The following is a 24,766-nucleotide window of genomic DNA, read 5'->3' on the forward strand; positions in this document are numbered from 1 at the left end:
CCAAGGCTCACAGCATGAGGTGCTATGTACAGCCCGGTGACGTAAACTAAAAGAGACGGTGTCTGACAGATGAGAAGGACCAAACCAAGTCCTGATGACATCAGCAAAGATCAAAGTAAAGACCAAAGACCTGAGTGTATCCGTCAGCAGTAGCAGAAGACAGAAGAAGAAGATGACGATGATGTACAGGACTTGCAATGAACTGATGGGACCCAAAACCTGAGAGTTGATAGCATGAGATTGGTGATAGCATTATATTATTAATTGAGGCCCTATTGTTTATATTGTCTGAGGTTTATAATTATAATGTATGTAAACATGCCACGGTACTGTAAATTACAATCTATGGAGGTATGAGATGAAGGTCACTGGTTGTTGTCACTCATAAGTAAGAAGTACATGGCAGCAATGAGAGCCTGGAGGTTATGTTACTCGGGTGTCTTTAGGTTTGAGGAAGATGCTGCCCACGACCTGTTATATCTGCAGGGGTAAAAGTCCCATTAGGACAGTAAGTGACAGTGCAACAATTATTACCAATACAAGTACCGTGGAGAAGAAGTTTGGATTATTGCCAATATTAGTAGGTTTAATAGTAAAAAATGCTCATAATATAGAGAAAGTGGCCGACAGATGGGACACTTCACAGATTATGTGTTTGATGTTTTGAATGCTGCCCAAGGGGGGATGTGCATGTGCCAAGTAGTTGATACAGCCTGTTGCCATTATATAGACCCTACTGGCATTAGGCAGGACAAGTAAGACAGAGATAAAGCTGAGAAAATAAAGGAAGAGTTCAGGAAAGACAATTCTAAAGATGATTGGACCCTGGAGTGGCCGGATTGGTTGTCATGTCTCAATCCCTCTAACTGGTTTAAGGGTGTTGGGGGATGGGTAATGGGTCTGCTCTAGAGTGTCCTGCAGGTTTATTATGTATTACATTATATTTGCTTCTGAGGCTCATATTTTGAGGCCTGACAAAACTTTGGCAATGCTTCGCAGCAAAGGCTAAAATGATTACCCGCCATACTGGATCTTTTAATCAAGTGTACCCTATGAGTGAAACAATTATGGGAAGGAATTTTGTTGAAATGACCAGGGGATGAGGTGAAATGGTTAGGTAAGTCCTCAAGGGGGGATGAGCCCTCCTTTAAGTACCTGGCGTGGATGCAAAATGTCCTCATATAAACAAAAGGAGGGAAATGTGAAAGTGATTAGAATATGTTTAAAAGATAACATTTTGCATGGACTCCATTTTGTATGGTAGGCGTCCATTTTGGATTGTTGGAATCCATCTTTTGGCCTGAAGGAGCCATCTTGAGATTAATAAGTAAAAAGTAATATGTCAGCAGATGTCTTGAAGCAATTCTATGTTGTGTTCTTGAATTGAATGTTTTATTACTCTTGTGAGGAGCAGATCAAATAGCCTTGGCCGAATGAACAATGACATTGTTTACCATGAGGGAAGGGGATTCAGCCCTCTGTTTAGATGATTTAAACTTATCTGCAGTCTCCATTCTCTAGTGAGATAAGAAGGAGACAAATTAACTTGTGTCTCTGAAATGTGTGTCTTCCCATGGGACAAGGTTCAGGCCACCTGGGGCTTGGAGGGTGAAGAATTATTATAATGCATTGAAATATTCTCATTGGCTGAATCAGAGTCATTATCATATTGTAGATGATTGGCTGAAACCAAAGCCGGCACCTTTCCTGTCATTATACTTATATACTTGTTTGGATCAATAAAGAGCAGAGAAGGATTTTGAGCATACAAGCATGGTCTCTTGTGTCATCTTTTCTCTCAGATATATATATCTATTACCTATGATTTGGAAACTGGATAAATCACTGGAGGGCGGGTATCGGTTGACATACCCATTACAAATTTCAGTCTAATATATTTTGGCCCATGATTGCGTTAACACATGGTTTTATTTTTTATTTGATTTTTTTACAATTTTATGTTGATACAAAAAGAACAAAGTGAGCTTTTATTCAAATAATTTGTGAATAACGTGTTCAGATATAACCCTGGTCATGCCTTGGTTACAGCGAGCACCAATCACATTTATTATTCAAAATGTAAACCTGTCATGAGCACAGGTATACTTATAGCTTCAGAAAACCGCAAAAAAACATGTTCGGACGAATTCCAGGCATGTCAGGGCATGTTTCTGTTCAATGAACACGACCACAACTCGGTACGCATCAATCACATCATGGCTTCAGCACGCACCAATCACATTCATTCTACGGGCATGAACACGCCCCCAATGCCGTATGCACCAATCACAGCATGGCTTCAGCACGCATCAATCACATTAAATCTACGGGCATGAACACGCCCCCAATGCCGTATGCACCAATCACAGCAAGGCTTCAGCGAGCACCAATCACAATCCTTCTATGTGTGCGTCATATGATGCTGTTCCGGAAGGGGTGGGGTCACCTACCGGAACCGGAAGGGTGTGGTCTGTGGTACGCCGATTCCGGAAGAGGCGTGTCACCTGGCTAAACCGGAAACAGAAGGGCGTGGTCTGGGGAGACGTCTAATAGCAAAGATGAAAGAATGGGAGCGTGGCTATATGTTACAACTAGTTTGATGACTTATATAGCTCTATACTTCTACAATTTTATAGTGCAAAAGTTATAAAACAATAAAATACTTTACATATTTGGTATCACCATAATCGTACCGACCTATAGAATAAAGTTATCATGTAATTTATAACGCACGGTGAACGGCATCAATTAAAGAAAATTAATGCAAATGTGCAATTGCTATTTTTTTTCCATTCCCCAGCAAAAAAAGTTTATAAAACGAAATCAATAAGTTCTATGTACCCTGAATGTTGCCAATGACAAATACAACTCTTCCAGAAAAAAAAATTTCATACAGCTACGGAAAAATTTAAAAGTTATAGATCATGGAATGTGGTGACGCAAAAAACTAAAAAAACAGTGCAGCACAGCGAGCCTCCTCACCAGGTGTGGACAAGGTCGGAGGACCCCCGTTCTCGAAAAATAGATGCGAGTCCCGCACCGAAAAAGAGCTGTGTCCTGCATCAATAAAATATCTTGTGGATCTGCCATATATATACCTTTAAGGGGTTAATTTGTTGGTTTGCTTATTTGTCATGTAATTGGGTAAAAATTTGCATATTGTAAGTAGAGTAGGATTCCTAAGAGTATTGCATTGGCAGCAGGGAAGACTTCATGTCTCCAGTCCTGCAAGGACCATCCATTGAGCCACCCTGGACCTAGGTGGGTGTTTTAAGAATTATTGCCCCCTAGCGTACAGTGAGTGACACATTGGAAAATATAGCACGCAGACAAAATATAGGATCGTTAGTGTATTTTAGTTGTTTAGTTTCCTAATTTCATCTATGGACAAGTCTGCCTGCGGATATCCACAATCTGTGGCACTATCAGTACTGTGAGTGAACAGCCCATGTGCTGGCAGCAGCTTACTGTGCCTCGTGACATCATCTGCCTGCCAACTTGTCGAAAAATAGATGCGGATTCAGACAGCATGGGCCCATGTGTGAAAACAGTGCATGGGACCCTTGCCCTTTAATCCTCAAGGAGTGGGGGCACTCATCATAGATAATTTCCATCTCGCTCCCTGGCAGAACCCTCAGCTAACCAGTGGATCTGGTGGATTACAAACTATCAGCAACAACCAGCCAAGAGAATGATGAATACAGTTTATTACAGGCAGTCCAGTTGAAGAGCTGCAATGTCTGTTATAAGGCAGGGCTGTAGATTCACTGCCCTCAAAGACAATAATATGTCCACGCCTGGCGACAAACTATCATACTTGGAAAGGACTCAAATAAATTTTCAGGTATATTCTCATTGTCTGCAGTACATTGCTTTAAATTAAGAGGAGGTACATCGATGATGTACATGAAGTATTCAGTTTAATAAAGGGTAAATTAACGGAAAAAACTGTTGTATTTACCTAATAAATCCCCCCTAAATCCGACACTGATGGGTACCTAGGTTCTTATTTGCCTGCCAGTCGCCCGTGTCATATCAATATGCAGCATCCAATTACTGCCAACAGCTGTGTCATATGTGTGGTCGGCACATCACAGCTGTGGCCAGTGATTGGATACCGCAATCAGATGTCTAGGAGACCTGTGAATGCTGCAGGCAGATCTCTAACAGATTAGCTCGGCTTCTATAATGCAAGGGGATTGTTAATTTTCCAGTGTAGTGAATACACTTCCTAAAATGCAAATCTCCAGCTGTGCAGACACTAAACAAGCAGGGGATTTCAGCTCTGAAACCTACAGAATGATAAATGCAGCTCTAGAGTGACTTGACTTTTCTGCAAATGAGCAGAATTGTGTCTGCAGCTCTGGATTATAATATAGCCTATACCTGAGGATGAGTACAATACAAGTAATGTAACATATGTACACAGTGAACCCAAGAGCAGAATAGTGAGTGCAGCTCTGGAGTATAATACATAATGTAACTCAGGATCAGTACAGGATAAGTAATGTATGTACACAGCGACACCACCTTCAGAATAGTGAGTGCAGCTCTGGAGTATAATACAGGATATAACTCAGGATCAGTATAGCATAAGTAATGTAATGTATGTACACAGTGAATCCAAGAGGAGAATAGTGAGTGCAGCTCTGGAGTATAATACATAATGTAACTCAGGATCAGTACAGGATAAGTAATGTATGTACACAGCGACACCACTAGTAGAATAGTGAGTGCAGCTCTGGAGTATAATACTGGATATAACTCAGGATCAGTACAGGATAAGTAATGTAATCGATGTACACAGTGACTCCACCAGCAGAATAGTGAGTGCAGCTCTGGAGTATAATACAGGATATAACTCAGGATCAGTACAGGATAAGTAATGTAATGTATATACACAGTGACTCCACCAGCAGAATAGTGAGTGCAGCTCTGCAGTATAATACAGGATGTAACTCAGGATCAGTACAGGATAAGTAATGTAATGTATGTACACAGTGACTCCACCAGCAGAATAGTGAGTGCAGCTCTGGAGTATAATACAGGATGTAACTCAGGATCAGTACAGGATAAGTAATGTAATGTATGTACACAGTGACTCCACCAGCAGAATAGTGAGTGCAGCTCTGGAGTATAATACAGGATGTAACTCAGGATCAGTACAGGATAAGTAATGTAATGTATGTACACAGTGACTCCACCAGCAGAATAGTGAGTGCAGCTCTGGAGTATAATACAGGATGCAACTCAGAATCAGTATTACAGAAATACCAGGAATTTACAAAGTGACCTCAAATTTATGTGTAGATCATTTCAATATATAAATGATAAAATAGTGCCCGAATATGGACAAGCCCTTTAAGAGCAGTGCTAGACTTTGTTTACATGACAGTCCACTTTGAGTTGTGGCAGACAGATGCAGTCTTGGCACACTGTACTATAGGGCAAATGTTGCAGGACAGTGCAGCAACTTCAAAAATTTGTATTCAACTGCGCAGACGCCGGAAGTCCGAGGTTAGTCATGGAGAACATTGGGGGACTTTCGGTCCCCCGTTCTCCTTATCACTGGGTGTCCCAGCGATCACACAGGTATCCCCCATCCTGTGGATAGGGGATGCATGTCTTTTGTAGGACAAACTATAGGTAATTTTTTGTTGGGGGCTGCATGGCGTTACCTACAGGGGGGGGGGGGTTTAGGGCTGTATGGCGTTATCTACAGGGGGGGCTGTCTGGCGTTATCTACAGGGGGGGCTGTATGGCGTTATCTACAGGGGATGTCTGGCATTATCTACAGGGGGGGCTGTCTGGCGTTATCTACAGGGGAGGGCTGTCTGGCGTTATCTACAGGGGAGGGCTGTCTGGAGTTATCTACAGGGGAGGGCTGTCTGGAGTTATCTACAGGGGAGGGCTGTCTGGAGTTATCTACAGGGGAGGGCTGTCTGGAGTTATCTACAGGGGAGGGCTGTCTGGAGTTATCTACAGGGGAGGGCTGTCTGGAGTTATCTACAGGGGGGCTGTCTGGCGTTATCTAAAGGGGGTGTATGACGTTATCTACAGGGGGAGGGCTGTATAGCGTTATCTACAGGGGGAGGGCTGTACAGCGTTATCTACAGGGGGAGGGCTGTATAGCGTTATCTACATGGGGAGGGCTGTACAGCGTTATCTACATGGGGAGGGCTGTACAGCGTTATCTACAGGGGGAGGGCTGTATAGCGTTATCTACAGGGGAGGGCTGTATAGCGTTATCTACAGGGGGGCTGTATGATGTTATCTACAGGGGGAGAGCTGTATAGCGTTATCTACAGGGGGAGGGCTGTATAGCGTTATCTACAGGGGGAGGGCTGTATAGCATTATCTACAGGGGGAGGGCTGTATAGCGTTATCTACAGGGGGCTGTATGATGTTATCTACAGGGGGCTGTATGATGTTATCTACAGGGGGCTGTATGATGTTATCTACAAGGGGGCTGTATGGCGTTATCTACAGGGGGGCTGTATGATGTTATCTACAGGGGGGCTGTATGATGTTATCTACAGGGGGAGGGCTGTATAGCATTATCTACAGGGGGCTGTATGATGTTATCTACAGGGGGCTGTATGATGTTATCCACAGGGGGGCTGTATGATGTTATCTACAAGGGGCTGTGTATGGTGCTATCAATAGGGGGCGCTGTGTGGCGGAATCTATAGGGAGGCACTATCTACAAGGGGGGGTTGAGTGATACCCAGGGGAGGGGGGGCCGCGCTTAAAAGTTTGACATGGGGCCCAGTCTTTCCTAGTTCCGCCCCTGGCTCATAGCATATGAGTGAGGAAACCACCATAAATTGGGACATCCCCTGCTTGACTACATTGAATACAACCATGTGGGACAATGGTTTTGTGTGGCAACTGAACTGATTAAAGGAACACTCCAGGCAAGTCTTATACCCTGTGCTATGTTCTAGTGCAGGGCCTGAGAGGGCGGAGCATGTAACAGGAATTTAAATACCAAAAAGTTCCCTGTGTCATGCTCCACCCCTTCAGGCCCCACACTAAGCACAATAAAGTGTATTAGATCGGTTAAAACTGGAATATACCGTGAATTAAAGGGGTTGTTTGATATTTATAAAAAATGACTGCACATTTTTCAGAAACAGCGCCATCCTTATCAATGGGCTATTTCTGGTATTACAGTTTAGCGCCATTGACGTGAATACAGTGTCGCTGTTCCTGGGGGGAAAAAAAATGCAGTTTTACAGCAAAATTGTACCATGCGCCGTCTGATCTTGATTTTGTAGAATTTGGAGCAATCTCAATAAATATCTGTATAACGCTTCAATATTAAACAGTAACACATATGTAACACTGATGCAACATGCAGACTGACGGAACTGGACACACACAACACGTATGACGTCATCACGCAGAATGAGCACAGTATTGGTACAGGGTAGAGCAGACTTACAGTGTAATGATGGACAGCTCAGACATCTGGAATGAGTACTGGTGAGACCTCCTACTGTTACAGAAGCATTTCTGAAGGCAGCTGACGGACATGACAAGATTAACATATATCAGCTGAGTACATGCATGACAAAGAACGAGACACTACACGCAACCAACAGCATTCCCAGCATGCCCTGACAGCCATTGGCTGGAATAATAAGGCCTTCAGTGGCTGTCAGTGCATGCTGGGAGTTGTAGTTTTACAACAGCTAGAGTACCGTAGGTTGCTGAACGTACAGGCACCCCACAAGACACAGACAAGACAAGGTAGATTTATATAACACTCAGACAATGGAGCAAGTTATACATAATCGTGACAATGTACAAAAAAACATTAATACATAGGGGGTAGTATTATTACAGTAGTTATATTCTTGTATATAGGAGCAGTATTATAGTAGTTATATTCTTGTATATAGGGGGCAGTATTATAGTAGTTATATTCTTGTATATAGGGGCAGTATTATAGTAGTTATATTCTTGTATATAGGGGGCAGTATTATAGTAGTTATATTCTTGTATATAGGAGCAGTATTATAGTAGTTATATTCTTGTATATAGGGGCAGTATTATAGTAGTTATATTCCTGTATATAGGGGGCAGTATTATAGTAGTTCTATTCTTGTATATAGGGGCAGTATTATAGTAGTTATATTCCTGTATATAGGAGCAGTATAATAGTAGTTATATTCTTGTATATAGGGGCAGTATTATAGTAGTTATATTCTTGTATATAGGAGCAGTATTATAGTAGTTATATTCTTGTATATAGGAGGCAGTAATATAGTAGTTATATTCTTGTATATAGGAGCAGTATTATAGTAGTTATATTCTTGTATATAGGGGGTAGTATTATAGTAGTTATATTCTTGTATATAGGAGCAGTATTATAGTAGTTATATTCTTGTATATAGGAGCAGTATTATAGTAGTTATATTCTTGTACATAGGGGCAGTATTATAGTAGTTATATTCTTGTATATAGGAGCAGTATTATAGTAGTTATATTCTTGTATATAGGGGACAGTATTATAATAGTTATATTCTTGAATATAGGGGCAGTATTATAGTAGTTATATTCTTGTATATAGGGAGCAGTATTATAGTAGTTATATTCTTGTATATAGGGGGCAGTATTATAGTAGTTATATTCTTGTATATAGGGGCAGTATTATAGTAGTTATATTCTTGTATATAGGGGGCAGTATTATAGTAGTTATATTCTTGTATATAGGGGCAGTATTATAGTAGTTATATTCTTGTATATAGGAGCAGTATTATAGTAGTTATATTCTTGTATATAGGGGCAGTATTATAGTAGTTATATTCCTGTATATAGGGGGCAGTATTATAGTAGTTATATTCTTGTATATAGGGGCAGTATTATAGTAGTTATATTCCTGTATATAGGAGCAGTATTATAGTAGTTATATTCTTGTATATAGGAGGCAGTAATATAGTAGTTATATTCCTGTATATAGGAGCAGTATTATAGTAGTTATATTCTTGTATATAGGAGCAGTATTATAGTAGTTATATTCTTGTATATAGGGGCAGTATTATAGTAGTTATATTCCTGTATATAGGGGGCAGTATTATAGTAGTTCTATTCTTGTATATAGGGGCAGTATTATAGTAGTTATATTCTTGTATATAGGAGGCAGTAATATAGTAGTTATATTCTTGTATATAGGAGCAGTATTATAGTAGTTATATTCTTGTATATAGGGGGTAGTATTATAGTAGTTATATTCTTGTATATAGGAGCAGTATTATAGTAGTTATATTCTTGTACATAGGGGGCAGTATTATAGTAGTTATATTCTTGTATATAGGGGCAGTATTATAGTAGTTATATTCTTGTATATAGGGAGCAGTATTATAGTAGTTATATTCTTGTATATAGGGGGCAGTATTATAGTAGTTATATTCTTGTATATAGGAGCAGTATTATAGTAGTTATATTCTTGTATAAAAGGGGCAGTATTATAGTAGTTATATTCTTGTATATAGGGTCAGTATTATAGTAGTTATATTCTTGTATATAGGAGCAGTATTATAGTAGTTATATTCTTGTATATAGGGGCAGTATTATAGTAGTTATATTCTTGTATATAGCAGGCAGTAATATAGTAGTTATATTCCTGTATATAGGAGCAGTATTATAGTAGTTATATTCTTGTATATAGGAGCAGTATTATAATAGTTATATTCTTGTATATAGGGGCAGTATTATAGTAGTTATATTCCTGTATATAGGGGGCAGTATTATAGTAGTTCTATTCTTGTATATAGGGGCAGTATTATAGTAGTTATATTCCTGTATATAGGAGCAGTATTATAGTAGTTATATTCTTGTATATAGGGGCAATATTATAGTAGTTATATTCTTGTATATAGGAGTCAGGAATATAGTAGTTATATTCTTGTATATAGGAGCAGTATTATAGTAGTTATATTCTTGTATATAGGGGGTAGTATTATAGTAGTTATATTCTTGTATATAGGAGCAGTATTATAGTAGTTATATTCTTGTACATAGGGGGCAGTATTATAGTAGTTATATTCTTGTATATAGGGGCAGTATTATAGTAGTTATATTCTTGTATATAGGGGCAGTATTATAGTAGTTATATTCTTGTATATAGGAGCAGTATTATAGTAGTTATATTCTTGTATATAGGGGGCAGTATTATAGTAGTTATATTCTTGTATATAGGGTCAGTATTATAGTAGTTATATTCTTGTATATAGGGGCAGTATTATAGTAGTTATGTTCTGGTATATAGGAGCAGTATTATAGTAGCTATATTCTTGTATATAGGGGGCAGTATTATAGTAGTTATATTCTTGTATATAGGGGCAGTATTATAGTAGTTATATTCTTGTATATAGGGGTAGTATTATAGTAGATATATTCTTGTATATAGGAGCAGTATTATAGTAGTTATATTCTTGTATATAGGGGGCAGTATTATAGTAGAAATATTCTTGTATATAGGAGGCAGTATTATAGTAGTTATATTCTTGTATGTAGGGGGCAGTATTATAGTAGTTATATTCCTGTATATAGGGGGCAGTATTATAGTAGTTATATTCTTGTATATAGGTAGCAGTATTATAGTAGTTATATTCTTGTATATAGGGAGCAGTATTATAGTAGTTATATTCTTGTATGTAGGGGGCAGTATTATAGTAGTTATATTCTTGTATATAGGAGCAGTATTATAGTAGTTCTATTCTTGTATATAGGGAGCAAAATTATAGTAGTTATATTCTTGTATATAGGGGCCAGTATTATAGTAGTTATATTCTTGTATATGGGGGCAGTATTATAGTAGTTATATTCTTGTATATAGAGGGCAGTATTATAGTAGTTATATTCTAGTATATAGGGGGCAGTATTATAGTAGTTATATTCTTGTATATAGGGAGCAAAATTATAGTAGTTATATTCTTGTATATAGGGGCCAGTATTATAGTAGTTATATTCTTGTATATGGGGGCAGTATTATAGTAGTTATATTCTTGTATATAGGGGGCAGTATTATAGTAGTTATATTCTAGTATATAGGGGGCAGTATTATAGTAGTTATATTCTTGTATATAGGGAGCAGAATTATAGTAGTTATATTATTTTATATAGGGGCCAGTATTATAGTAGTTATATTCTTGTATATGGGGGCAGTATTATAGTAGTTATATTCTTGTATATAGGGGGCAGTATTATAGTAGTTATATTCTTTTATATAGGGGCCAGTATTATAGTAGTTATATTCTTGTATATGGGGGCAGTATTATAGTAGTTATATTCTTGTACTGTACATAGGGCAGTAGGTTAATATAGGTCACCTCCTTTCCTCCATTTGGCAGCTCGTACAGAGTGTGGCACCTTGCAGGGGATAACAGTGAGTACAGGAGGATAAACTGCTACCAGGGTCATTGGGATATTTTCTCTCTCTTCGGACATAATGGGAGAGATTCACTGAATATTAAACATAAAGGGGTGACGGAGTTGTTATCTCTACAATATATTTGTTTATTAACTACACAGGATGGGGAATGATAATGTTCCATTTGTTACCAGATAAAGGGGTCAGAGGTTTCCATATCTATCTGGACAAACCAATTAGCAATCAATCACGGATCAGTTGAGATCTTTCTGTTTGCATATGGGGACATTAATTAAATAGTACAGACTCCATTTTAATGGTGACAGACACAGGTGACATCTTGTTAACTGACTTGACATTTTCTTGCGAGGATGTCTGACATTTCCAGTCAGAGAACAAGGCAGGCGTTGAATACCGAGCACCTTCTCACATCTGAGGAGCTCTGACCATGGAAATTTTGTTATAATTTGACATGGTATTTGTAATATAGATTGATCTAAACATGTGCGATGATTAATTTCATAATATATCTTTATAGGCAACGGAGCTCCAAATCCCCTGCAAGCCTTCACATTGCCATAGAGTAACATACTGGAGCTGCCTGGAGCTGCCACTAGGGGGAGGTAAATGCATACAGATTTATACAGCCTTTGTTGAACTCAATAAGAAACTCAGCTAAGGTCCCCCCTAGTGGTGAATGCAGGAAGACTGAATTTATTATTTAAAGAGGCTCTGTCACCAGATTATAAGTGCCATATCTCCTACATAATGTGATTGGCGCTATAATTTAGATAACAGTATTTTTTATTTAGAAAAAGCATCTATTTTGACGGATTTATGACCTATTTTAGATTTATGCTAATGACTTTCTTTTTTTTAACTTTTTGACCAAGTGGGCGTTGTACAGAGGAGTGTATGACGCTGACCAATCAGTGACCAATCAGTGTCATACACTTATTTCCATTCATGTAATCAGCACATAGTGATCCTGCGTTGTGCACTATGTGCTGTCACATACACACACATTAACGCTACTGAAGTGCCTTGATTGTGAAAAGACATCACCTCCAGCCAGGACGGGATGTCTATTCACAATCCCGACACTTCGGTAACGTTTGTGCGGGATTTACAGCACAGCACATCGAGATCACGCTGTGCTGTCATTACAGCGTAATCTCGCGAGATCACGCTTGCTGTGCTGTAAGTCCCACACAAACGTTACCGAAGTGTCGGGATTGTGAATAGACATCCCGTCCTGTCTGGAGGTGATGTCTATTCACTCTCAAGGCACTTCAGTAACGTTAATGTGTGAGTGACAAACAGTGTGATCTCGCAAGATCACTATGTGCTGAGTACATGAATGGAGAGAAGTGTATGACGCTGATTGGTCACTGATTGGTCACTGATTGGTCAGCGTCATACACTTCTCTCCACAAAGCCCACTTGGTTATTAAGAAAGTCATTAGCATAAATCTAAAATAGGTCATAACTCCGTCAAAAATGATTGTTTTTCAAAATAAAAACCACTATTGTTATCTACATTACAGCGCAGATCAGATTATGTAGGAGATAGGGCACTTATAATCTGGTGACAGAGCCTCCTTAACTCTATGATGGTGTGAAGGGAAGCAGGACATCTAGGGCAATGCTATAAAGTTATTTAATGAAATTAACACTTTAAGGTCTGGCTAATTTTACTTTTCAGTACCATAGGCATTCTTTAGTTTTTAAGTAGCTGCATTCCAAGATCTATAACTTTTTTCCATTGACATAGTTGTCTGAGGGGTTGTTTTTAGCGTGACGAGTTATATTTTTAAATGGCGCCATTGTGGTGTACATAGGACTTTTTGCTGTTTTTTTGCATTCTTCCCTGTGTGGTACATATTATGTGATAAATTTATTATAAAGGTTATGTTTATGGCGATAGCAAATATGTAATTTTTCTAACAATTTTGCACAAAAAACACTTTTTTTAAATAAATTGTATTTAATTTTTCAATTTTTTTTTTGTCCCACTAGAGAACTTCACACTGCAACCTATTGATCGTTTCTATGATGCATTGGTATACTGAGTAGGAAACTGACAAGCAATTTATTAGGCCCCCAGCTGCCATGGAAACCCATACTATGCATCAGCGCCGATGGGGTGACAGCGGGAGCCCCTCTCTCTGTAGTCACTTATATGCTATAGATATATTATAGGATTTGCCATCGGCTGGACCTACCATTGCTGGACCTACCATTATGTCCTATTGTGGCCAGAAGACCGCAATTAAGACGTAATGGAATGTCCGAATGCAGGAAGGGGTTATTCAGCACAAAAAAATGTGTCAGACCCGCAGCTAAAAGACATTTATGGCATATGCTATAAAAGTCTCAGATTGGAATACCCCTTTAACACCACAGGCAACAACTACTGCTGCATGTTACAGGGCTGTACAACAGAAGTTGCCTTTCTCTGACATCCTTTCCTGCTCTGTTGCTATTGTCTGAAGCTGCACCTCACAGATTTCCTGTTCTGCAGCTATTGGCTAAAGCTGCATCTCACAGACTTCCTGTTCTGCAGCTATTGGCTAAAGCTGCACCTCACAGACTTCCTGTTCTGCAGCTATTGGCTAAAGCTGCACCTCACAGACTTCCTGTTCTGCAGCTATTGACTAAAGCTGCACCTCACAGACTTCCTGATCTGCAGCTATTGGCTAAAGCTGCACCTCACAGACTTCCTGTTCTGCAGCTATTGGCTAAAGCTGCACCTCACAGACTTCCTGCTCTGTCCGCCCCCGGCATGCGTTCCGCACATAATACTGGAAATAACTATAACCCAACCCACTGGTCACCTGAAAAAAGATACTTAATTTATGTCAACAGTTATTCAGCACGATCAGAAAATTACTTAAAAGGTAATTAATTCTAAAACAAAAATATGCCCAGTATTAAAGGGGGTTTTCAGGATTTTTAATTGCCCATCAATCGCTATCCTTAGGATAGGCCATCATCAATGTACGATAAGTGGGAGTCCCGAGTGTCAGCAGACTGAAGGGATTATCCAGAAACAGCGCCATACATACAAGTGTGGTTGTGCCTGGTACTTCTACTCAGACCCATTTAATTGCCCCAGCTCCTTCATACTACTGAACTGTAAGGGTCTTGATCATACATTCATGGTTAATTCTAAGGATAGGCCATCAAAGGAAAATCCCAGAGTACCCCTTTAAGTGGTAAATGAAACAAGTGTAATTTACCACTACTGTCTATAATATCTTCCTTATTAAAATGCAATCTAATGGCGCACATCCCCAGCGTCTCAGTAATGAGCTGGGGATAACAATGTGTAACCACCAATGTCACCGTGTCACGTCACTGTCACACTGTAACAGGATGACAGCAAAGATAAGGTGAACGCACACAAAATTATAATGAAGACTGACGAGAATCTGACATTATAAACTCAACTGAGATTAAACATCTGCGTGCCATTTTGAAAAGGTCAGAAGCCTCATAAGAAATACCCAGTGAGAACGGACAAAGAATGAAAATTAGTTATATTTTTTAGACATGCAGTTGGTTTAAGGAGTTAGGGTCAAAATTAAAGATGCCAGGAAAATTCTACCCACTGGTATAACCTGGGTATGTAATTGTTTAAACATTTGTTCTACTGGTATAAGTTATACATCTATGATATGGACCATGCTGGTATAACCTTGGTATCTTCTGTATATAATTATATATGTACAGCTGGTATAAGTTATACATCTTCTTGTATATGGTGATATGGAGCATGCTGGTATAACCTGGGTATCTTCTGTATATAATTATATATGTACAGCTGGTATAAGTTATACATCTTCGTGTATATAGTGATATGGATATGCTGGTATAACCTGGGTATCTTCTGTATATAATTATATATGTACAGCTGGTATAAGTTATACATCTCCTTGTATATACTGATATGGAGCATGCTGGTATAACCTGGGTATCTCCTGTATATAATTATATATGTACAGCTGGTATAAGTTACACATCTTCTTGTATATAGTGATATGGAGCATGCTGGTATAACCTGGGTATCTTCTGTATATAATTATATATGTGCAGCTGGTATAAGTTATACATCTTCTTGTATATAGTGATATGGAGCATGCTGGTATAACCTGGGTATCTTCTGTATATAATTATATATGTACAGCTGGTATAAGTTATACATCTTCTTGTATATGGGGATATGGATCATGCTGGTATAGCCTGGGTATCTTCTGTATGTAATTATACATGTACAGCTGGTATAAGTTATACATCTTCTTGTATATAGTGATATGGGGCATGCTGGTATAACCTGGGTACCTTCTGTATATAATTATATATGTACAGCTGGTATAAGTTATACATCTTCTTGTATATAGTGATATGGAGCATGCTGGTATAACCTGGGTATCTTCTGTATATAATTATATATGTACAGCTGGTATAAGTTATACATCTTCTTGTATATAGTGATATGGAGCATGCTGGTATAACCTGGGTATCTCCTGTATATAATTATATATGTATAGCTGGTATTAGTTATACATCTTCTTGTATATAGTGATATGGAGCATGCTGGTATAACCTGGGCCTCTTCTGTATATAATTATATATGTACAGCTGGTATAAGTTATACATCTTCTTGTATATAGTGATATGGAGCATGCTGGTATAACCTGGGCCTCTTCTGTATATAATTATATATGTACAGCTGGTATAAGTTACACATCTTCTTGTATATAGTGATATGGAGCATGCTGGTATAACCTGGGTATCTCCTGTATATAATTATATATGTATAGCTGGTATTAGTTATACATCTTCTTGTATATAGTAATATGGAGCATGCTGGTATAAACTGGGTATCTTCTATATATAATTATATATGTACAGCTGGTATAAGTTATACATCTTCTTATATATAGTGATATGGAGCATGCTGGTATAACCTGGGCATCTTCTGTATATAATTATATATGTACAGCTGGTATAAGTTATACATCTTCTTGTATATAATGATATGGAGCATGCTGGTATAACCTGGGTATCTTCTGTATATAATTATATATGTACAGCTGGTATAAGTTATACATCTTCCTGTACATAGTGATATGGAGCATGCTGGTATAACCTGGGTATCTTCTGTATATAATTATATATGTACAGCTGGTATAAGTCATACATCTTCTTGTATATAGTGATATGGAACATGCTGGTATAACCTGGGTATATTCTGTTTATAATTATATATGTACAGCTGGTATAAGTTATACATCTTCTTGTATATAGTGATATGGAGCATGCTGGTATAACCTGGGAATCCTCTGTATATAATTATATATGTATGGCTGGTATAAGTTATACATCTTCTTGTATATAGTGATATGGAGCATGCTGGTATAACCTGGGTATCTTCTGTATATAATTATATATGTACAGCTGGTATATGTTATACATCTTCTTGTATATAGTGATATGGAGCATGCTGGTATAACCTGGGTATCTTCTGTATATAATTATATATGTACAGCTGGTATAAGTTATGCATCTTCTTGTATATAGAGATATGGACCATGCTGGTATAACCTGGGCATCTTCTGTATATAATTATATATGTACAGCTGGTATAAGTTATATGGACCATGCCGGTATAACCTGGGCATCTTCTGTATATAATTATATATGTACAGCTGGTATAAGTTATACATCTTCTTGTATATAGTGATATGGAGCATGCTGGTATAACCTGGGTATCTTCTGTATATAATTATATATGTACAGCTGGTATACGTTATACATCTTCTTGTATATAGTGATATGGAGCATGCTGGAATAACCTGGGTATCTTCTGTATATAATTATATATGTACAGCTGGTGTAAGTTATACATCTTCTTGTATATAGTGATATGGAGCATGCTGGTATAACCTGGGTATTATCTATATATAATTATAAATGAACAGCTGGTATAAGTTATACATCTTCTTGTATATAGTAATATGGAGCATGCTGGTATAACCTGGGTATCTTCTGTATATAATTATATATGTACAGCTGGTATAAGTTATACATCTTCTTGTATATAGTGATATGGAGCATGATGGTATAACCTGGGTATCTTCTGTATATAATTATATATGTACAGCTGGTATGCGTTATACATCTTCTTATATATAGTGATATGGAGCATGCTGGTATAACCTGGGTATCTTCTGTATATAATTATATATGTACAGCTGGTGTAAGTTATACATCTTCTTGTATATAGTGATATGGAGCATGCTGGTATAACCTGGGTATATTCTGTATATAATTATATATGTACAGCTGGTATACGTTATACATCTTCTTGTATATAGTGATATGGAGCATGCTGGTATAACCTGGGAATCCTCTGTATATAATTATATATGTATGGCTGGTATAAGTTATACATCTTCTTGTATATAGTGATATGGAGCATGCTGGTATAACCTGGGTATCTTCTGTATATAATTATATATGTACAGCTGGTATACGTTATACATCTTCTTGTATATAGTGATATGTAGCATGCTGGTATAACCTGGGTATCTTCTGTATATAATTATATATGTACAGCTGGTGTAAGTTATACATCTTCTTGTATATAGTGATATGGAGCATGCTGGTATAACCTGGGTATTATCTATATATAATTATAAATGAACAGCTGGTATAAGTTATACATCTTCTTGTATATAGTAATATGGAGCATGCTGGTATTACCTGGGTATCTTCTGTATATAATTATATATGTACAGCTGGTATAAGTTATACATCTTCTTGTATATAGTGATAAGGAGCATGCTGGTATAACCTGGGTATCTTCTGTATATAATGATATATGTACAGCTGGTATAAGTTATACATCTTCTTGTATATAGTGATATGGAGCATGCTGGTATAACCTGGGTATCTTTTGTATATAATTATATCTGTACAGCTGGTATAAGTTATACATCTTCTTGTATATAGTGATATGGAGCATGCTGGTATAACCTGGGTATATTCTGTATATAATTATATATGTACAGCTGGTATAAGCTATACATCTTCTTGTATACAGTGATATGGAGCATGCTGGTATAACCTGGGTATCTTCTGCATATAATTATATATGTACAGCTGGTATAAGTTATACCTCTTCTTGTATACAGTGATATGGATCATGCTGGTATAACCTGGGTATCTCCTGTATATAATTATATATGTACAGCTGGTATAAGTTATACATCTTCTTGTATATAGTGATATGGAGCATGCTGGTATAACCTGGGTATCTTCTGTATATAATTATATATGTACATCTGGTATAAGTTATACATCTTCTTGTATATAGTGATATGGAGCATGCTGGTATAACCTGGGTATCTTCTGTATATAATTATATATGTACTGCTGGTATAAGTTATACATCTTCTTGTATATGGTGATATGGATCATGCTGGTATAACCTGGGTATCTCCTGTATATAATTATATATGTACAGCTGGTATAAGTTATACATCTTCCTGTATATAGTGATCTGGAGCATGCTGGTATAACCTGGGCATCTTCTGTATATAATTATATATGTACAGCTGCTATAAGTTATACATCTTCTTGTATATAGTGATATGGAGCATGCTGATATAACCTGGGTATCTTCTGTATATCATTATATATGTACAGCTGGTATAAGTTATACATCTTCCTGTATATAGTGATATGTAGCATGCTGGTATAACCTGGGTATCTTCTGTGTATAGTTATATATGTACAGCTGGTATAAGTTATACATCTTCTTGTATACAGTGATATGGAGCATGCTGGTATAACCTGGGTATCTTCTGCATATAATTATATATGTACAGCTGGTATAAGTTATACCTCTTCTTGTATACAGTGATATGGATCATGCTGGTATAACCTGGGTATCTCCTGTATATAATTATATATGTACAGCTGGTATAAGTTATACATCTTCTTGTATATAGTGATATGGAGCATGCTGGTATAACCTGGGTATCTTCTGTATATAATTATATATGTACAGCTGGTATAAGTTATACATCTTCTTGTATATAGTGATAAGGAGCATGCTGGTATAACCTGGGTATCTTCTGTATATAATGATATATGTACAGCTGGTATAAGTTATACATCTTCTTGTATATAGTGATATGGAGCATGCTGGTATAACCTGGGTATCTTTTGTATATAATTATATCTGTACAGCTGGTATAAGTTATACATCTTCTTGTATATAGTGATATGGAGCATGCTGGTATAACCTGGGTATATTCTGTATATAATTATATATGTACAGCTGGTATAAGCTATACATCTTCTTGTATACAGTGATATGGAGCATGCTGGTATAACCTGGATATCTACTGTATATATTTATGTATGTACAGCTGGTATAAGTTATACATCTTCTTGTATATAGTGATAAGGAGCATGCTGGTATAACCTGGGTATATTCTGTATATAATTATATATGTACAGCTGGTATAAGCTATACATCTTCTTGTATACAGTGATATGGAGCATGCTGGTATAACCTGGGTATCTTCTGCATATAATTATATATGTACAGCTGGTATAAGTTATACCTCTTCTTGTATACAGTGATATGGATCATGCTGGTATAACCTGGGTATCTCCTGTATATAATTATATATGTACAGCTGGTATAAGTTATACATCTTCTTGTATATAGTGATATGGAGCATGCTGGTATAACCTGGGTATCTTCTGTATATAATTATATATGTACATCTGGTATAAGTTATACATCTTCTTGTATATAGTGATATGGAGCATGCTGGTATAACCTGGGTATCTTCTGTATATAATTATATATGTACTGCTGGTATAAGTTATACATCTTCTTGTATATGGTGATATGGATCATGCTGGTATAACCTGGGTATCTCCTGTATATAATTATATATGTACAGCTGGTATAAGTTATACATCTTCCTGTATATAGTGATCTGGAGCATGCTGGTATAACCTGGGTATCTTCTGTATATAATATAACTGTACAGCTGGTATTAGTTATACATCTTCCTGTATATAGTGATATGTAGCATGCTGGTATAACCTGGGTATCTTCTGTATATAATTATATATGTACAGCTGGTATAAGTTATACATCTTCTTGTATACAGTGATATGGAGCATGCTGGTATAACCTGGGTATCTTCTGTATGTAATTATATATGTACAGCTGGTATAAGTTATACATCTTCTTGTATATAGTGATATGGAGCATGCTGGTATAACCTGGGAATCTTCTGTATATAATTATATATGTACAGCTGGTATAAGTTATACATCTTCTTGTATACAGTGATATAGAGCATGCTGGTATAACCTGGGTATCTCCTGTATATAATTATATATGTACAGCTGGTATAAGTTATACATCTTCTTGTATATAGTGATCTGGAGCATGCTGGTATAACCTGGGCATCTTCTGTATATAATTATATATGTACAGCTGCTATAAGTTATACATCTTCTTGTATATAGTGATATGGAGCATGCTGGTATAACCTGGGTATCTTCTGTATATAATTATATATGTACAGCTGGTATAAGTTATACATCTTCCTGTATATAGTGATATGTAGCATTCTGGTATAACCTGGGTATCTTCTGTGTATAATTATATATGTACAGCTGGTATAAGTTATACATCTTCTTGTATACAGTGATATGGAGCATGCTGGTATAACCTGGGTATCTTCTGCATATAATTATATATGTACAGCTGGTATAAGTTATACCTCTTCTTGTATACAGTGATATGGATCATGCTGGTATAACCTGGGTATCTCCTGTATATAATTATATATGTACAGCTGGTATAAGTTATACATCTTCTTGTATATAGTGATATGGAGCATGCTGGTATAACCTGGGTATCTTCTGTATATAATTATATATGTACATCTGGTATAAGTTATACATCTTCTTGTATATAGTGATATGGAGCATGCTGGTATAACCTGGGTATCTTCTGTATATAATTATATATGTACTGCTGGTATAAGTTATACATCTTCTTGTATATGGTGATATGGATCATGCTGGTATAACCTGGGTATCTCCTGTATATAATTATATATGTACAGCTGGTATAAGTTATACATCTTCCTGTATATAGTGATCTGGAGCATGCTGGTATAACCTGGGTATCTTCTGTATATAATATAACTGTACAGCTGGTATTAGTTATACATCTTCCTGTATATCGTGATATGTAGCATGCTGGTATAACCTGGGTATATTCTGTATATAATTATATATGTACAGCTGGTATAAGTTATACATCTTCTTGTATACAGTGATATGGAGCATGCTGGTATAACCTGGGTATCTTCTGTATGTAATTATATATGTACAGCTGGTATAAGTTATACATCTTCTTGTATATAGTGATATGGAGCATGCTGGTATAACCTGGGAATCTTCTGTATATAATTATATATGTACAGCTGGTATAAGTTATACATCTTCTTGTATACAGTGATATAGAGCATGCTGGTATAACCTGGGTATCTCCTGTATATAATTATATATGTACAGCTGGTATAAGTTATACATCTTCTTGTATATAGTGATATGGAGCATGCTGGTATAACCTGGGTATCTTCTGTATATAATTATATATGTACAGCTGGTATAAGTTATACATCTTCTTGTATATAGTGATATGGAGCATGCTGGTATAACCTGGGTATCTTCTGTATATAATTATATATGTACAGCGGGTATAAGTTATACATCTTCTTGTATATAGTGATAAGGAGCATACTGGTATAACCTGGGTATCTTCTGTATATAATTATATATGTATAGCTGGTATAAGTTATACATCTTCTTGTATATAGTGATATGGAGCATGCTGGTATAACCCGGGTATCTTCTGTATATAATTATATATGTACAGCTGGTATAAATTATACATCTCCTTGTATATAGTGATATGGAGCATGCTGGTATAACCTGGGTATCTTCTGTATATAATTATATATGTACAGCTGGTATAAGTTATACATCTTCTTGTATATAGTGATATGGAGCATGCTGGTATAACCTGGGTATCTTCTGTATATAATTATATATGTACAGCTGGTATAAGTTATACATCTTCTTGTATATAGTGATATGGAGCATGCTGGTATAACCTGGGTATCTTCTGTATATAATTATATATGTACAGCGGGTATAAGTTATACATCTTCTTGTATATAGTGATAAGGAGCATACTGGTATAACCTGGGTATCTTCTGTATATAATTATATATGTATAGCTGGTATAAGTTATACATCTTCTTGTATATAGTGATATGGAGCATGCTGGTATAACCTGGGTATCTTCTGTATATAATTATATATGTACAGCTGGTATAAGTTATACATCTTCCTGTATATAGTGATATGGAGCATGCTGGTATAACCTGGGTATCTTCTGTATATAATTATATATGTACAGCGGGTATAAGTTATACATCTTCTTGTATATAGTGATAAGGAGCATACTGGTATAACCTGGGTATCTTCTGTATATAATTATATATGTATAGCTGGTATAAGTTATACATCTTCTTGTATATAGTGATATGGAGCATGCTGGTATAACCCGGGTATCTTCTGTATATAATTATATATGTACAGCTGGTATAAATTATACATCTCCTTGTATATAGTGATATGGAGCATGCTGGTATAACCTGGGTATATTGAGAGAAAATCCTGCACACATTTTTCCTGTTTTTTAAGAATAATCAGGAAAGACACAATAGTATGTTGATCTTTATACTTACAGGTATATGCTGGACTCGTTGCCTCCAATGTCTGGGGACTGAAGCTTCTGCACTAAAATGATTATTATTCCCACAAACAGGACAAAGTTGATCTGTTGGACAAAGTGAGAATTGAAAACAGGAAACAGTGTTGGATTTTCTACATTTCTCAGAAACTTATTATCACATTCTTATCACAGTGCGAAGAGAAAATGAGATTGAGGTCATTAAATCAAGGAGCCCAAGACATCACAAACTTTCTGCAAGGACTGACGGGATGATGACTTGGGTTTGGTCAGGACACATTGTAGAAGCTGAAAAGTTGTGGATCAATGATTCTTCCTTGACTCGTCTTCTGATATAACGGAAACTTGCTAGAAGATGGTCGCGATCCATGTGTCGGAACTCCTGCCATTTCCCAGAATGGTTTACGGTATCAGTAACGCACCACAGGTCAACTCCAAATCTCTAACACAACTCCAATTCAAAAACACCATTAAAGTTATGGCGCTTCTAACATGCTGATAAGAACATGGTCTATCATTGAGATGGACCAACAAGATGTGTTAACTTGACCAAAAAAATAGGAAACATTTATGTACATAGAGTAGAGGGGGCCGTCTAGCATGGGGTCAGCTCCTGGTACAGGTTTATGGTACCCCATCCTCCATTCTAGGACAAGGATGCCTAGTGTTTAACCACTTAAGGACCACCTGCTACAAGTTTATGGTAAAAAGTCCTCAGGGGCGTACCTAGTGCCTGGAAACACCCCCCTAAGCAGTTCAGGGAAAAAAAAAATCCAGTAAAAGGCTACAATTCTTTCTGCCACCACTAGGGGGAGCTCACTGCATATGAATTTATTATTGAGTTCAAAAACCCCTATGCAGTGAGCTCCCCCTAGTGGCAGCTGCAAGAAGATGGAATTGTATTATGTTACACTACGGATGTGTGAAGGGAAGCAGGGAATTTGGAGCTTTTCATCATAAAGAAAATAGAACTCCAACCTTTATAAGAATTATCGACCTGTTTATTAAATAAAATGAAAGTATAAGAACATTTTCCTGCCCGAGACCACTATTAACCCCTGCCCCATTCTAAACATTATAATTCCATTACATAATAACATAATTACAATAAATGGTTACGTTTCAACCACTAATGCACTATAGACCTACGGAGATATTACATATAAACGCTTAACCACCATGTATATTAATATTAACCCTTTCCTTCCCTTAGACCACCAGGGAAATAAGATATTAACTCCTAAACCCCTCTAGAAGTATGGCAGGAATATTATAAAACCTCCTCCATGTAGAAGTGTATGATGTCATTTATGAAGAAAGTCAGCCAAGTCCGTATAATCGGGTACATCCTCAGGATCGGTACGTGTCCCAGTTTCCAGACACTTATCCATCTTACTTTTACGATATTCCTGGTTGGCTGTCATTTTTTTTTATTTTTAGGAGACCCTTATGAATTAGAGATCTACCAACAGGTACTGGATGCAGCCACATAACAGCCCACATATTAAATATAA

At 37.0% G+C, this 24,766-nt stretch overlaps 1 protein-coding gene across 2 annotated transcripts in view; it reads right to left on the reverse strand.

Annotated features, from left to right (window-relative positions):
• Positions 1 to 24,766, reverse strand: part of LOC142652219 (pituitary adenylate cyclase-activating polypeptide type I receptor-like) — a 224,375-nt gene that overhangs the window by 35,903 nt on the left and 163,706 nt on the right. For both annotated transcript variants that reach the window (XM_075827814.1, XM_075827815.1), the window contains exon 13: positions 23,248 to 23,339. In XM_075827814.1, coding sequence (XP_075683929.1) covers positions 23,248 to 23,339 — 92 coding nt within the window. The remainder of the gene's footprint in view (positions 1 to 23,247; positions 23,340 to 24,766) is intronic.

This window comes from Rhinoderma darwinii, chromosome 5 (genome assembly GCF_050947455.1).
Source record: "Rhinoderma darwinii isolate aRhiDar2 chromosome 5, aRhiDar2.hap1, whole genome shotgun sequence".
Lineage (NCBI taxonomy): Eukaryota > Metazoa > Chordata > Amphibia > Anura > Rhinodermatidae > Rhinoderma > Rhinoderma darwinii.